We start from the raw sequence: 17380 nt of genomic DNA, 5'->3' as shown, positions 1-17380 counted from the left end.
CTACATACGATGACGTATGTACCATATGTATGTATATGCGATATATATACTAGGTATATTTTTACAAACTTTAAAGAATTTAAGGTTTTATTCTGTGATTAATTTCATGACGAAAGATACCTAATAGTCGGGTCCAACTCCAACGCCCTAGGAATAGGCGGTGTGTCTATAGAAGACTACATCTTTTGATTTAGAAGTCCTATGCTCACGAAGGTAAAAATATATTCGAAAAACAATACAATTATCTACTAGATAACGTCCAACATTCATATAACGCTTTTCGTTGTAAATCTGGAACTACTTTCTTGAGCATAAGACTTGAAAATCAAAAGATATAGCATTTCTTTGACACACCTTCATCGTCAAGCAAGATAAAAATAAAAATGTTCGAGTTTGATCCCAACTTTTACGTCTCTTTCGCCTAGAAATCGACTACAGATGTAGAATTAAAGCGTTTATAGTCGGTACCAAAGCACCCCGTAAACATATGCTAGACATGCATTTATGATTAAAATTTAGATTATAATACAAAATAGGTAATACTTTCTAGTTTGCAATCATAGATGCATTTATTGTAAGAGTTGAAAATATCGGTTTTCTTCCAGTAGTGAACTCAATGACGTTGTCATATCATTTATGATCATATTGGAGCTGGGATGCGTTGAGCTACTAACGGGTTGTTGGACGTTTTGGTCGTAATGGCGTCTTTTATTTCCCTGATTACCACTAGCAGAATTATTCGCCTCTAACCAGCTTTGGCAATTCTGCACATATTCAAGTGTCCGTTGGTATGTATCAAGGCGCATGCTACTATTAGTAATGGGTACATCAGTTGTCACCTGCATTACATTGCGTCCGTCATTTGTACTAGCACCCCCAAATTCCATAATGGATGCCGCAATTGCTGTTGCTGTGTTTAGTGTGTTACTTAAGAAGAGCCCGCCTGCTGGTATCAACTGACCCTGATTGGTTGGTATTGATTGCACACTCATGGTTGTAGTGGTTACTGCCGTTTGCGTTGTTGTGATTTTTTCTGGTATTATGGACTTTATTGCAGGGCCTGATTGGTGCGCTTCGATTGCGGGCGACATTTGAGACTGACTTATATCACCGCATTGTACTTCAGCAACAGGTAACATTTTAACTGGCCCGCTCAATATCGACGCAATTGGTTTTTGCGATTGTAGTCGTTGCTGCTGCAAATTTTGTGCTGCTGTTAATGGCACTTTGAAGATAGTATTATTTTGCGTGGCTAAAGAAACCGGTGTGGCAACTTGTTGACTGGGAGCTTTCGATACATTGCCTGATTTGAGTTCAGGTAAACTTGTCATTGATGAATCAACACAAATAGTTGCAGTTAATTGCTGTTGTTTCTGCTGAAAGAGCTGTTGCTGTTGTGACTGGTGCTGCTGCTGTTGTAAGTCAGCGTTTCGCGCACTAGATCGTAGATCGAAATTTTCGGCTTGGGAATAGCGTGTTCCCAGGTCATGATCACATGGCTGTTCATCGCATACCAAATAAGCGCCACTTGTCAAGTTATGATGTCTGCAGTCATAGTCCATATCCTGAGGTGCGACTGCTTGTGACTGGGACTGATAATAATCGTAAGTAGAAATTGATGCTTGCGGTCTGCTTGATTCATAGTTAAAATTTGAATGGGGAGTGCCCGTTTCCGACAATGCATAAACAGACTGAGATGACATCATGTGCCCTAACGTGTATGGGTATATTATGGACGATAGTAATGGGCGTGTCGCATTTGAAACATCACCTATTACTTGGGTTGAAAATGTTTGATTGTGGCTATCATCGAAAGGTGTCGGTTCGTTATTTACTTTTGGCAGTGGTGTTGCTTCTAGGGACCTTGTTTGTACGTTTTGTTGCGGTTGCTTCGGAGTACAAGATTCCTGTTGTTGAGTGGGAATCGATTTATCCACAACTTTATTCAAATACATAAGCATTTCATCTGGCAATACCAATTTATCCTCGATAAGTTCGTCCTCTTCAACTTCATCCAAGTTTACTCTTTCGTTTGGATGGGGCTCATGTGATTCAGCCATGGAATCACCTCCACAACGCGCACTACAATTATTGAGTTTTAATTTGGCTTGACAACCTTCTATTTCTATACGCTGAGCAATGCGCAGAGTAGTGTCAGGGTTCGGATAGGGAATCCGCGTTGAAGCTGATGGAAACGATGTGTACCGATCGCGTTCTACGTGTACTGGCTCCGATTGGCGTCGCCTTGAGAGTTCTTGTAAAGGTTGAATTGTTTCACATGAATTTTCTACATTCGAGTTGTTTTTTTGCTCTACTGGATGGGAAAATGGAAGGTTTGGTATGGAGCTACGGCCGCGGTCACGAAGTAAAGCTTTGTGTTGATTATTAACATATTGCAAGCGCTCTAAATGAGATGATATCAAGTGGGAGGATGGCGGTGGTGGCAAACTAGTACTGTTCACGCTGTTAGCACTTGTCACTGCATTGACAAGATTGCTTAATAATAAGGATTTTTTAGAGCTGTTGGCATTTGCATTGCTATTAATATTAGTATTGGCGTAACCATCGCCATTAACTTTGAAATTACCGCCACAACCACCTAACATACCGGAAGTAACGTTCGAAAGTTGACTGGAACGACGAGAGCATCCAGGCGAAATTGGATCATAAAAGGAACCTGTATTATATGAAGGTCGCATCGTATATATAGAAGACACCTGAGATGATTGGCTGCTGCGTCTACTTTGCATGCTACAATAGTATGTGCTAGCGTTGGAATTTTGACTATCGCGTCGCAAGAATTGTTGAGGCTGTATACGTGTTTGCATATCACTGATATGATTACCTGGTGGTGACATTTTGGTAATGTATTCTATGTTTGGGGGAGATACCGGTGAAATGGTAGGCTCCATTTTTAAATTGTTAATCCTCTGATTTAATTCGCCGATACCGATTCCACCGTTTCGACGCGATTCAGGAATATTCGAAAGCATCGCTGCCCCCAAATGTATACCTTTCGCTTGTATTCGTCCCCGAAGTCGGTGACGCGGCAGAGCCCCACTAAATATACCGCTGGCACCAACGCCACCACAAACCCCACTATTTCCACTACCACAACTACCAATGCCGCTGCTAACTCCATTCCCGATGCTTACCATAGCACGCAAAACATATGGTAAATCTGCTACCTCCAAATCATCATCATAATCCCAGCCTCCATCTAGTGTCGCAGCGTTGCCCAATTGGAATTCTTGAGTTCCGAAACTAGATCCGGCATTTTCGTTGTCACTTATATTACCAGCCAATTTCAACTGTTGCTCTTGTACTAATAACTGATGTCCATCCGTGCCATTTGGGCTGTGCTCTGGAGAATTTGCATCCGATTCCGATTTGATACTTGGACTTGATATGCTATTTGCTTTGCCAGAATGCATATCATCGCTGTGCGGACTAGAATCAATTTGAGGATGGTTCTGACCATGAAGCTGTGAATGCATCGAAGGTTTCGCGCTGTTAGTACCTTGAATATTGCTCTCAAGATTATGCCCATCTAAGTCGTTTTTACCATCATCGGGCGAGGATCCCTTATGCTTTTTGCTTGCATAAAAATCGGCACCATGCACGGTTTTTACGTGTTTCCGCAGTGAACTAGGGTCGGTATAGCGCTTTGTGCAGCCTGGCGCCTTGCATATATATGGTTTCTATAAGATAAAAAAATTATGAGTTCAGCCGAAGATATAAAAACTATTGTGATTATGTGAAAATAAATAGAAGCTGAAACTTCATTAAGGTAACTTACCTCATTACTGTGGGTACGATTTTGGTGCTTAGCCCGATCACTCGCATTGCTGAAGGCTTTGCTGCAGCCTGGGTATTCACATGTGTATGGCTTTTCCCCTGTATGTGAGCGCAAATGGGTTTTGAGGTTTTCGAGACGAGAATACGCCTTGCAGCAACCTTCGAACTATTACCAGAATACAAAAAATTTGTGTAAACTAAAATTTAATACATTTTTGTAATTATGAACGTGATAGAGGGTGACAGACTAAAGAGACTTGGGCGTATTTGTGATTGGCATCTTGATACAGGGTGTCCGGTGGCAGAATTAGGTTCTACATTTAAAGCTTCTCCCTAACCGTTGAGCGTATGAGTGTTAGCTTTGTTATTCATTGCGAGTTATGTCATAGTGGACGGGTGAACAACGGGCGTCCGCAATCGAAACGTATTTGAAGGCCAATGATTCGAGTGCAACTGCTCGCCGTAGATTTTGTTCACGTTAAAATATTCGATGCTCACGTTTTGCCACAAGTGGAGATTTGTATCGTCAAATTAATTCGAAATCTCGTGTAAATAAGCAAAATTGACATTACTGGTCATCTAAAGGTCACAGTCCCAAACTGACAGCTTGTTTGTTGTGTATTATCAAGCAGTGGAATAATTGCACTAAACAATTTTTTTTTAATCAATGAAAGAGCAATCAATTTCTCTCACCGAACACCCTGTATTTAATTGCTAGGGTTGGACGAGGGACGATTGCTATTTACATGTGTTTGGATCGAACCTACTTTCAAATTAACTTAATTTAGGGGCAAAGGCAACGACCAAATATCTATTTAATATCACAGATCTCAGTTTATCGCATAATCATAGAGGACACTACCCACCCAGTTTTCTGGTGTGGGTGCCAATACAAAACATTGGGCTTGGAAGGATAACAAAAATTAGGGTGACATCCGTTTTTCGCATTTGCTCATTAAAGAGTCAGCTTATTGACAATCTAAAAGTGTTTTTTTTTTCGATACATATTATTTCACAAATGATAACTCTTTGCCCCTGGAAGTCATGAAAAAAGTCAGTATCGTACATACACAGATCGAAATTAATGGTTTTATGCTTGGACAAAGATGGGAAATGTTGCAAATTTTTTTTCAAAGTCGAGCAAACCCAGAAACACCATTTCCGTCGACGTTGAACGCTACGGAGGCATAATAAACTATTAATCGTGTTATCAGTTGTCTCGGTGTTGTCAATTGGCCACCTCGGAGTTACGATTTGACGCCGTTAGACTGTTTTTGGGGATTCCCCTGAAAAGTCGATGTTTTGCGAAAAATCCATTACCGATTTAAGCCCTTAAGGCGAATATCGAACAAGAAACTACCTCCAAGGTCCAGAAAGAATTGTTGTTTTTGAATTTTAAAAAAGAAACCACCACATAAACCATCCTGTACCGTAGGGTGATTGCACTCACTCTTTTTAACCACTCACGATTTGATGGCCAAAGACGCCTGGGTTAGAAAACTTGCCTGTTAATCTGTGAAAATGCGCTGCGCTCGTCCTGAGCATCAGGAGCTTTTTCGTGGCAGAAAGATACTCCCCAACCGCTGTTAAAGAAAACATTTCCTGTAATTTTTTGTTTGGTGCCCAAAGTAGGATTCGAACCCAAGTCTTACCGAATGGGAACCATGCACAAATCCATTGAAGTTAGATTTGAGACCGTATGGAGCACTCTGACGTATGGAGGCGTTATAATCCACTCAATATACGCCGCTCAGGTTTTCCCTACATAACCACATTTTCAGAAGCCTTACAATAGATGCCGTTATATTATGAATTTCAGTAGGAAAGAACAGTGTTATTAACATTCACAAGCTCAACTGCACTCTTAATAAAATTTGATAAAAGTATTGGTTTTGTATCCTCTTCCCAAAATTTTTCTTTGCACATGTAGTAGTCCACATTATGGTATCAAAACGGCCAGTAGGTAGGTAGTTAGGTAGGGTGGTTATCATAAAGACATACTTAGACCTTTCGTAGGTCCATTGTGATAAAACTGGAGCTTATCCTTACCCTACGCGTTCCTTTTGAAACCATCCGGTAGCTTTAATAAACGAGCAGAGCTTCGTTAGTTTTAGATGGGCTATGTCCGCTACATCGGTTGGAAATGCTGTATCAAGAGTGCGTAGCCTTCTCATAGCTAAGCTTTCACACTCACATAAAAGGTGTCTGACTGTTTCCTCTTCTTCTGTATTAAGACAGCTTCTACAGAAATCGAAGTATGGGAGTCCTAACCTTCTAGCGTGGCTGCCTAATAATCAATGACCAGTTAATACACCTATCATTTTTCTTATAGCTTCTCTGTTAAATCTTCCAGTTCGGCCATGTCTGTCTGCTTAGTTCGCATGTTGTGAGGTTTTGCCAGCTTGTATTTACCTTTTTGATGGTTTCCCTCTCTATAAGTAATTTACCAGTGGCTAAAGGCATGGGTACCAGCGCCTTATCCGGTTCGAGATCGACCGTTGTACCGATTCGTGCAAGTTCATCCGCCTTGCAGTTTCCTGCAATGTTCCTGCGGCCTGTCACCCAGATAAGGTGCACCTTGTAGCACTTAGATACGTCATTTAGTAATTTAAAACATTCTAGAACTGTTTTTGACGAGTGCGTTTTTGATTCAAGCGCTTTTATTGCCGCTTGACTGTCCGAGTAAATGAAGACTTCATTTGTGGATAATACTCTCGTTTTTATTTCTGTAAGTCCCTCTTTTATGGCAGTGAATTCCGCCTGAACTACACTGCAATGGTCAGGTAGGCGAAATGATTGGCATACTCCGAGTTTATCGGAGTAAACCCCTCCACCTACTTTTTTGTCCAGTTTTGAGCCATCTGTGTATATGTTTAAATCATTTTTCTTAACAATAAGCCCGTTCTCCCATTCCTCTTTGGAAAGAAATACTGTGACAAAGGATTTATTTAAATTGATGTCCTTGGTCTTACAGAAATCCGTTGTGCCAGGAATGCAGAGGATATTTTCTAAAATTGAAGAGTGTCCTCTTTGGTTCGTTCTGAGTAAGCCGATTTCTCTTAGTCTGAGAGCTGCTTTGGCAGCTGTTTGCTTACCGAATTGCTCTATTAGTAAAATATTAAGCATAATTTTTAGTGCATCTGTGGGTGTGGTCCTAAACGGCACGTAAGTGCTACTTGAAGTGTGCCGGGATACTCTTGCCATCTTACCTACCTATCAGTGGTTTTGTATATCTAAAGGACTATTATCGGACGAGGATCGCACCTCCTCCTGAAATCACCGGCTGCAGGGGGCAATGCTCGCAGTCTTTTCTGTCGGTTTGATATTAACTTTTTCTGTTTTTCAAAAAACCTTCGCACAACGGCCCATTTCAAAAGGAACAGTATTTGCAGTTACCTCTTCTAAAATAAATAAATATTCGAATAAATATTAAAAACTGTAAGTTAAGTTTAGGTGGGTTTGGGTAAAGGGTACAATTCCTTTATGACAGCAAAATACTCGTATAGAAAATAATAGAAAAAAAGAAGAACAAGGCAGTCAGGTTTTCATTGGTATGTTGGATGCAATTTTTTGAAGTAAATCCGCAAAAATGCTTACGGTTATGCACCTTATATGATACATATAGGTATACATATATAATCCCTGATCTCAACGGCATCACTTAACACTTTTAAATGCCTATAAACCTACTACCGCTATTGTTTCCATGAGAGCAATCCAAAAACTTCATTTTGAAGGAGAGTGCAACCAATTTTGCTAAATGTTTAAGAACAGTTTGAGAACCGAAAATTAAATATATTGCATTTATTATAAATATGTATATGTTAGAAATATTGATGGGTTGATAAATTGCTACTGCACAACTACTTACTGCAGAAAAATATAAGGAGAGTGAATCTCAACTCCTTGATTTTAGGGGCTACATGATCCTTCCTCAACAACGTATATTTACAGTGTTCCCCACCACTTATAAATAATATTATTAAAAAAAAATGTCTGTGTCAGTGAGGCATGCATTAGATTATTACAATCGAATTTTTGTTCTGTATATACTGAAATCTATCTAAAAACTGGAAGTGCTAAATTTGGTCCGGACCGAACTTCATAAAGCGGCTCATCAAACGCTTAAAATTTGAACTACTGATTTTTGAAGTGTCAATTAAAATATTGTGCAATTTAAGGAACCTGTCAATTTGTGTTTAAACAACATTCGGAAATAATAAAAAATCACCTTCCGAAAGTGCAAGAAAATCTTAAATTACTAATTAAAAAACCCACATTCATTTCTCACTTAAAGCAATTTCAAGTTTAAAATTATAGATGAGCCAGTATATACCCGCGTCCATTTTTATAAAATTTTATTAAGTCGTTATTGAGATACACGCATTTACCCAAAGAAGCTGTGGCACCGCCAATTTTTCAAAAGCCTGTTGCATCGTATTAATTTTTTTGAATTCATCATTTGCACCAAATGTGAGTAGTTTTGGTGTATTTATAACAGAGATATCACCTTTTTCCTTTTTTTTGGAAATTACAGTTACATGCGAGGTGGTCGTGGTTATTGATTAATTTCAACCATGTTAAACATAAACTTTCCTTTTATCAAGGTGGGTGTTTTTGTTGAATTTCGCTAAAAAGTCGAAACTTTTGCTCGAACTATTACTTATAACTCGCCGACTCGCCATAGACCGAACCGGTCTATGCGTGACTACAAGCCAAACAGTTCAACCTAACCTATACCTTGTAAAACAGACGAAATTTCGTCTTAACATATAAAAAGTAGGCGTGTTTTTTCTATGGCAGTGAACACACTAGCGCAATCGGCTTAGCAGCTGTGTATTTAGATACATCTTAAAAATATTATAATAGGCATTATATTAAAACCTACCGTGCATTTATGTGGCTTTTCTCCCGTATGGCGACGCATATGCACGACGAGCATATATTGTGCTTTAAAAGGTTTTTCACCGCGCGAGCATTCAATCCATCGACAAACAAAAGCTTTTTTATTGGTTTGAACGTGATCGTTGTTAATGTGCTTTACTAGATCCTCCTGAGTGATGAACTCGATCCCGCAATCCCGCCAATGACAATTGGTCTCAATAAAATCACCTGGTTCGTCTTTTATATCCGTTGTGTCTACGATAGGGCAGTCATATTCGCCGTGTGGCGTTGTTGTATTGCAATGGACGTTATTGACATTCGGCGTTAAATTTTTAAAACGTTGTTGCCGGCGCAATAGCACATTCGCTGATGCACTGTCCGCTTCAACTTGTGCGACCCCTCTAGATATGTATATCGGTTGCTCAGGTTTACTTTTGACTGATTCTTTGTCTTCGTAATGCTGTTTAATACATATACACATACATTCATTCACAACGATTTACGAGTACATATAAAAAGTGTAAAGCGTGCATACATTTTTTAGAAAAACATTTGCATATAAATATGAACTTACCATTTTTCTATTAAACAATTGTTCGGTCGTAATGCTGTTCGGAATGGTAGTGCTAACAATGTTATTATTAGCCGGTGTGCTATTTTTAGTATTAAGGGGTGTGATTCCTCCAGTGTTACTCGTACTACCAACACCACTATTGGTGACAGTTGCTGCTACAGCAGCCGCCGCAGCTGCAGCCGATTGGAGTGGATGCATATGGCCCATAGCGAACATACTGGCGGCCGCGGCTTGGTGGGAAGGTAGGGGATGCAAAAGGCCCGCACTCGCTCGGAGCAAATGTGCCTGAAGCTGTTGCAAATGTGGCACTGGACTAATTGTGCCTGCTGACAAATGGCCATAGGAACCACTCGCTGTACTGCTGGAGCGAGAACCGTTCATAATGGTGGCTAACGAGTTCGGTGAAAATCGTATCATTGAATTTATATCGAAGGAATCCGAATATGGTGAAGAGGAAAGAGCACGTTTCCGACTCATACTAGCGCGTACACTACCAGGTCGCGGACTATTTAATCGCGACCCATCGGCGCTGAAATGAAAGTCGGTGCTTGTTAGTGAGTTAGCAGCTGCTGCCGCTGCTGCAGCCGTAGCCGGATGCAGCTCACCCAGTGAACGCGCGCCTAAATAATCGCCAGAGTTGAGACTAAGCCCTGTTAAATGAAACGATGAAGCGCAGCCTGTGTATGGATCTGCGCAAGGTAATGTTAATATACACTAATAAATGGTGAAATGTAAATGATAATTAAAATGGTATTGTGGCGCATACTTTGCTGAAAGATGGCTAAGCTTCTTTAGCAATTTTCGCTGTGCGTCTTAGTGTTGCATCGGTTGTATTCCGCCTCCGAGCAACAGATGGTTTTTATGAAAACATTTTTCATAACAGAGGTTACTCGGAGGTTACTACATATATTTGCTATTACTTGCGGAGGGGCGACCACTGTTAAGAAACGATTATTTTGATGCACAATGGAATTCTAAAACCCAGTGAGATGGACACACACTTGCAGAACAGAACGAATTTTTTTTTTATAATATGAAAATATGGAACAATGACTACCTCACAGAAATAAGTATACCTATGTGCAAAGTTTTTTATACCGATATCTTTCTTGATAGTAACGGTACATTTTTGTTTGGGTCTGTATTTGCAGTCCAACTTAACTATTCACTTGCAAAATTCTTCTTTAGTCATTATTCTTAGTACAGTTATTACAAATTTGTGTGGCGATATTTGGTTTTCATATAATATAAATATATGTGCAATCAGAGATCAGTACTGATTTGACAAGCATAGAGAGAAAGTTATAAAAAAATGTTGAGCGTGGTCTGATTAAATGGCTAAGCGAAAGTAGCAAATGTATTCATGAAATTGCTGCTAGGGTAAATCGCCATAGGAATACCATCAGCGACTTTCTTAAAAATCCAGAAACATATGGTCAACTCAAACGAAGTGGCAGGCAGACTAACATTGACAGCAGATGCAAACGAGATATTCGTCGTCTGGCTGCTCAAAAAGAAATGTCTTACAAGGAAATCGAACACCATTTAAGTCTTAAGGCCACCGATAGACGAATACATCAAATTTTGGTCGAGGACGGAACACTTAAATATTGTTTGCGGGAGCCGGTACCAAGAGTATTAGCAAGCCACATTAAGGCTCGTTTAGCATTTGCCGGAAAATATAAACTTTGGACTAACGAATTCCGAAATGTTGTATTTTCGGACGAAAAAAAAATTCTACTTAGATGGTCCAGGTTGTCTCTGCAACGAAGACAGTAGAACTCAACCTATAGTTGACAACGGGAATCCCCCAACAGATTTCATAACGGAGGATAACATAAACTTTGCCATTGGCAGCTTCAGACCTTACAAATCGCCAGGTCCAGACGGAATCATCCCCGCTTATCTGAAACATACAAGAGATATGATCGCACCTATACTCGTCTTAATCTTCAAGGCGGCGATACGACTCAATTATATCCCCAAAAAATGGGCGGAAGTATAAGCGATATTCATTCCCAAGGGAGGGGAAACCACACATACGATACCGAAGGACTGTAGGCCGATTAGCCTATCATCCTTTCTGTTAAAAGCCCTAGAGCGTTTACTAGATATGCATATCAAAGGAGAAATTTGCAATAAGCTATCACCGTCCCAACACGCATACAGCAAAATCAAATCAGTGGAAACTGCGCTCCACGCGCTAGTTGACACGGTTGAGATGAGAAATCACTTCACTATAAGGCATACACCCTCGCTGCCTTTCTAGACATCGAGGGTGCCTTCAATAATATATATTCGGAGGCTATTACAACTTCGCTAACGGAAATGGGTGTAAACAGGGCACTAGTCTCGTTTATAGAACGAATGCTAACTGGGCGACCATAATCGCAAATTTGGGTGACACATCCACCAAGAAATTCCCGATCAGGGGTACACCCAAAGGTGGGGTAATCTCTCACTTCTGTGCAACTTAACTGTCAATAATCTTCTTCAAGAACTTGAAAAAATGGGCGGGAAAATAATCTCATATGCCGATGATATTGTTATAGTAATCTCAGGAAGCACCTTCCAACTTTATGCGATCTTCAACAAAGATCCCTCAACAGACTATCACTTTGGTGTAAAAGTCGAGGACTTGAAGTAAATCTGGAAAAAATGGATCTGATACTATTTAGCAGAAAACATAAAACACCTGCTCTTAAACACATATTCCTAGGAGGGAAGCCACTTAGAGTGACAGAAAAGGCGAAATATCTAGGACTTGTACTGGATAGGAGCTAAATTGGGGGCTCGCAGTCGCAGATAGAGTACGCAAATCTATGATAGCGTTGTACTCCTGCGGAAGGGTAATTGGAAAGAGATGGGGATTGGAACCCAGAATGATACACTGGCTGTACACAGCGGTTGTTAGGCCTATTCTCTACTATGGTATTGTAATATGGTGGAATGACCTTGAGAACGGGGTGAACATCAAAAAACTTGACAAGGTTCAGAGACTAGCATCTGTTCTCATAACTGGCGCGATGTCAACCACACCATCGAAAGCATTATATGCGACATTAAGCTTCCTGCCGGTAGATCTGCAGGCAAAAAACATCGCGCGCAGCACGGCAATAAGGCTGAACACTCTAAGTAAGTGGTCAAATAAGAGCTACGGTCACGGCAAAATCCTGGCTGGCACTTCGGAGAATCCCGGATTGGTGGACTATGCACTCCCGCCCACACTTGCCATTACATCGTTCACGACCCTCCTACCCTCAAGGGAAGGGTGGGAACGGGTGAGACAGGGTGAGTCTATCCATGTATACACAGATGGCTCAAAGCTCGAAGGCAGGGTTGGCGGAGGTGTATATTCCGAGCATCTGGGGATCTCCTTCAGTTTTCGGCTCCCCGACTACTGTAGTGTCTTTCAGGCCGAACTGATGGCAATAACGAAAGCCGCGACACTGGTACAGTGTGATGCGATATCCGGAAATGACATCTACATTTTCATTGACCTATAGCCAGGCGGCTATAAAATCCCTCACAAAACAGTCGACAACCTCCAAAGTAGCCATGAAATGCCGCACATCTCATAACGAGATGGCTGAGTCATTTCGCCTAGGGATAATATGGGTTCCTGGCCATCGCAATATTGAGGGTAACTGTAGAGCCGATGAACTAGCGAGACTCGGCACCAAGTTGACCGATGAGTACATAGACAATGACATAGGCATTCCCTTACAAACATATAAGCTACTTATCCTTGAAGAAATCGTAAGGAAAGTAAACGAAAGATGGCGTAATGAAGCCACCTGCAAAACCGCCCATCAACTGTGGCCGACTCTTAGTGCTAAACGCACAGAATCTTTGGTAAGCCAAAATAAACACAGTCTTAGCACACTGATTTCAGTCATAACGGGGCATTGCCTAATAGGTAGGCACGCCCAAAGGATGGGTGTGCACGCACACGACTTCTGTAGAAGTTGTCTTGATGAGGAGGAGGAAGAGACAATCTTACACCTTCTGTGCCATTGTCCTGCTCTAACCAGACGGAGATTTGCTATTCTAGGCAGACAATTTTTTAACGCGGCATCACAATGGGCTATGAGCCTGAGTGTGTCCCACAAGACAACCGCTTCAACCTAACCTAACCTAACCTAGATAGTCCAGACGGTTGCCAGAAATATTGGCGGGACCTTAGGCAACCACGGCAAACTCGCCATAAGCGGAACCACTGTGGTGGGTCTTTGATATTTCGGCCGCTTTCGGACATGGTGGAAAGTCTCTAATTTGTTTTATTCCGACAAGAACCAAGGCAGAATATAAGAGGATGTTCTCCTTGAGTTTGCGGGAAGCAAATACGGAAACGACTGGGTTTTCCAGCAAGACAACGCCCCAATCCATACGGCTCGTTTAACCAAGGTGTTCCTATCATCAAGAAAAATTTCAATTTTGATTGGCCAACACTAAGTCCCGATTTAAACCCAATTGAGGACCTCTGGGGAATATTATCGACTCGTATTTATAAAAAATTTCGGCAGTTTGAGGCAATCAAAGACCTGAAAGGTGCTTTAGTGGAAGAGTGGGAAAAGATAGGTGATTCCACTTTTCAAAACTTGGCGGACTCTATGCCTAAACGTATAAATTATGTCCTTTCTCAAAATGGAAAACATATTAATTATTGGAAAATCGAAAGTTATAGAAACTTTGAAAAAAAGTGTAAAGAAAGGCCAATGCACATATACTTATTTGATATGAAGTTATTTTAATTTCTTTTTTAATTTAATAAGTTTAGTCAAGCTGAATTTTTGTTGTAATATATAATTTTTTATTCCTATTTTCCCTAACTATATACAGTAGATTCTGTTTTTATGCGGTACATACGTTCCGCAAGAAACAGCATAAAAAAAGCTACCAGTTCTATAGTAAAACTATAGATACGTCTCAAAAGTGCTAAGAACCGCATAAATCTGAAATAACGTAATAAGATCGCATAAAAAAGGGTACTAGTCCCATATTATAACTATAGATACGTTCCATAGACCGCATGAATCTGAAATAATTAAATAAAATCGCATAAACAAAATATTGTATTTTTGAACATTATATCTTTGTTTAAGAAACGTCAGAATCGAAAAATAAATTTACATCGTCAGAAATAGAATCAGACAGTACCCGCATGTTGTGCATTCGTTTAGGATTTGGCGTAAAATCCCATCCGTCACTTGAGGAAATGTACACATCCGATCTGGATGGTGATGCAGGCGGTTCCATACATGTAGGGTTAGCATTTTTGATGTAATCTGTGATGAGTTTTTGCTTAGCTGGTTTAGAATCTTGTTTATATGTACAATTCCCGATAGGTCGAAATGCATTTTTTAATTTAAAAAAAACCGCACTATTTCAAAACCGCATAATCATTTGAAAATATCATTGCACATATACTTATTTCTGTGAAGTATATATACCTATATATATATATATATATGGCGAGTACACCTATTTTTGGTGTTTGGCCGAGCTCCTCCTCCTATTTGTGGCGTGCGTGTTGATGTTGTCTACAATTGGAGGGACCTACAGTTTCAAGCCGACTCCGAACGGCAATATTTTTATGAAGAGCTTTTTATGGCAGAAATACACTCGGAGGTTATTACCGCTATTAGAAAAAACTTTTTCTTAAGTTTGATCAAAAAGGCCAAGCATTTGTATCCTTTTATGGAATTCCTAAATGGAATACTTATTACACTTAATAGAACATTTTTTAACTTTTCGTACAATAGGCATGCATTTTTTAGTAAGAAAATTTGGTCTAATAGGTATACCTATATCTGGTAGCATCAGCTTAACGGGATAAAACAATGTCAATAACTTCTGACTAAAAATGGTATACAGCATTTCCTTTACTTTTGTTGAAAGTGCGTGGGCATGGGCATCCAATTTTATTTAATTTTTATAACTTGAGTATAACTTATAGCCAAGCAGTTTTTTATTATGAAAAAACTACGTAAACCTTGACCTCACACAAATGAACTATGTATTTATGTTTTAATTTATAAGGTAAAAATAAGAATACCCTCATGGATCACATTCGTATCTGGAATTTAAAATGTTGCTTACCATGAAACGATGTCGGGGGACTCGTATGTTGGAGTGAATATAAATGCTCCATGTAGCTGGGAATTCTATAAGCTGGATGGAAATCGTGTGACTGCGCTGGTGGGGGCGGCACAACTCCATGGGTGTGATGATGAGAATGATGGTGTGCGGCTGCGGCCGCATTTGCGACGTCCAGTGATATGTGCATGTTGTTGGTCTCACTTCCGTTGCACTCATTCGCACCGCCATGTGACGCCACATTGCATTCACTTGTAATGCTAGCGCCATTATCGGATGTAGAATTGATGGAATTCGCAACGGTTGTAACTGTTGTAGATAATAGAGACGGTGGCGGTAGAATAGTTGCTGCAGCGGCCACTGCAGCTGCCCGTCGGGAAGCAAGAAATTGCAAATCCGAATAGGTACTATTAGAAAATATAATGAAATTGGAGCTGATTTTTTTGTATTTGAAATAGATGTAATGTTTTCTATATGCTAAAAGATGTTATTGACGCGTGGCCTCCACCGGGGATAGCTATTGGGTATCTGTTATTATTATAGTGCCCTAAGGTCTGTCTAGGTCGGATGTTTCGGATCTGTTCAGCCTACAAAAGGCTCTTTTCCTATGGGAACAATCTTGTATAAACAGTTTGCATGATATGCTAAGGTAAACTAGTCAGTCTACCTTGTATGTTGGTTGTGGCTTGATACATATAAAACTTCCATATTTAGGCACTTAATTATAATAAAATATTAGAGTTTTTCAAATAACCAGAATTCCCTAAATAATCATTTAAAATTGGACTTTCAAAACTTTCTTCCTAAGAGAGGAACGGTTTTTTGCATACGTATATTTTACTAAGTACTATTTACAATTTTACCGCCAACCTTCCTGTGATTCAGTCTGGTTACTTCTTCCGAAAAAAGTACAGGCATTGGGCCGAGTGTGTTTACTGTACTAGCTATGGTGGAAAGCTTCCTTTCCAAAAATGTAAATAACTACAATATTTGTCAGTACTAAATTAAAGATAATATGAAGAACTTAGGACAAGAGATCCATTGCTCAATTTAGCCAAAAAAATTCCGAATATGAAGAACGATATACAAAAATTATGTGCGCGCTAGTTTTAATTTGTATTTTTTTAAGCCAATATTAGAAAAAAACAGTGTTTACTATTTAGAGAAAAAGCTATCTGTCACGGAGCGTTATTGAAAGTGATCGCAAGCGATTTCATTCCACTGTCTCTTGTTGTCTCTATGACGCGACTTATTAATTTGTTTATTGCGAGTCCTGACAGATCGATTGAATTAAAAAATCTATTCAAAAATTAACCACTTCGACTTCTTCCACAATGGTGTCATACGGACTTGTATGTGACTGCTCTGCTTTGTGTATTAGACTAAATATTGGACGTTTTCCTTTTTCGTAGGGAGAGTAGGTCGTTCGCTCAATCAACCTCAACTTTTGTAATTGGTTTCAATATTAGGGAATCCTTTTTTAATAATTTCTCCTTTTGTTGTTAATAAATTGTGGAAGTTATAATGTAATGAAATTCATCCTGATGTGTCATATCAAATGTCACTTTTCCGTTACCAATATCCAACCGTTGATGTGCGAATATTTGAACTGATCGACCTTTTGCAGGTGAGCATTTCAGGAATACATTTATTTTATCCGATGGTATCAACCGAGCTCATACAAACAATATCAATGCGTTCTCAAATGGTCCAATTGTGTATTTACTCGATACATTAACTCAGCATTCCTAAAATGTTTTTTTCATGCCTGATTCTGGTTGGATATGAGACTTTCATTGAATTGTATGTTTAAAGGAAATTTCAAAGTAGAATGAGCAGTTCAAGAGGCCTTTTGGGATAAAATGTTGCCAGAATCAACCTAATTAGGAACGTTTGAGCAAACAATTTGAAATTCTTTTGATATCTTTCGTTTGAATCCAAATTTGTAGTTTAGTTTTAAAATGCAGAAAGAAATAACAAAAAAATCGTATTAAAAAGTGGCAACCATATCAAAAAGTTTTCTGG

General features: G+C 39.6%; 1 protein-coding gene across 2 annotated transcripts in view; it reads right to left on the bottom strand.

The window, feature by feature from the left end:
* Positions 1 to 540: 540 nt before the first annotated feature.
* Positions 541 to 17380, bottom strand: part of LOC128869558 (transcriptional activator cubitus interruptus) — a 105206-nt gene continuing 88366 nt past the window's right edge. For both annotated transcript variants that reach the window (XM_054112135.1, XM_054112136.1), the window contains exons 2-6: positions 15359 to 15762; positions 9257 to 9945; positions 8687 to 9142; positions 3800 to 3964; positions 541 to 3701 (exon numbers count right to left, since the gene is read on the bottom strand). In XM_054112135.1, the coding sequence (XP_053968110.1) occupies positions 570 to 3701; positions 3800 to 3964; positions 8687 to 9142; positions 9257 to 9945; positions 15359 to 15762 (4846 nt within the window). In that variant the 3' untranslated portion in view covers positions 541 to 569. The remainder of the gene's footprint in view (positions 3702 to 3799; positions 3965 to 8686; positions 9143 to 9256; positions 9946 to 15358; positions 15763 to 17380) is intronic.

The sequence above is a fragment of the Anastrepha ludens genome, chromosome X (assembly GCF_028408465.1).
Source record: "Anastrepha ludens isolate Willacy chromosome X, idAnaLude1.1, whole genome shotgun sequence".
NCBI lineage: Eukaryota > Metazoa > Arthropoda > Insecta > Diptera > Tephritidae > Anastrepha > Anastrepha ludens.
Note: the sequence above shows the minus strand (reverse complement) of the source record. Positions and strands in the feature narration are given on the sequence as shown.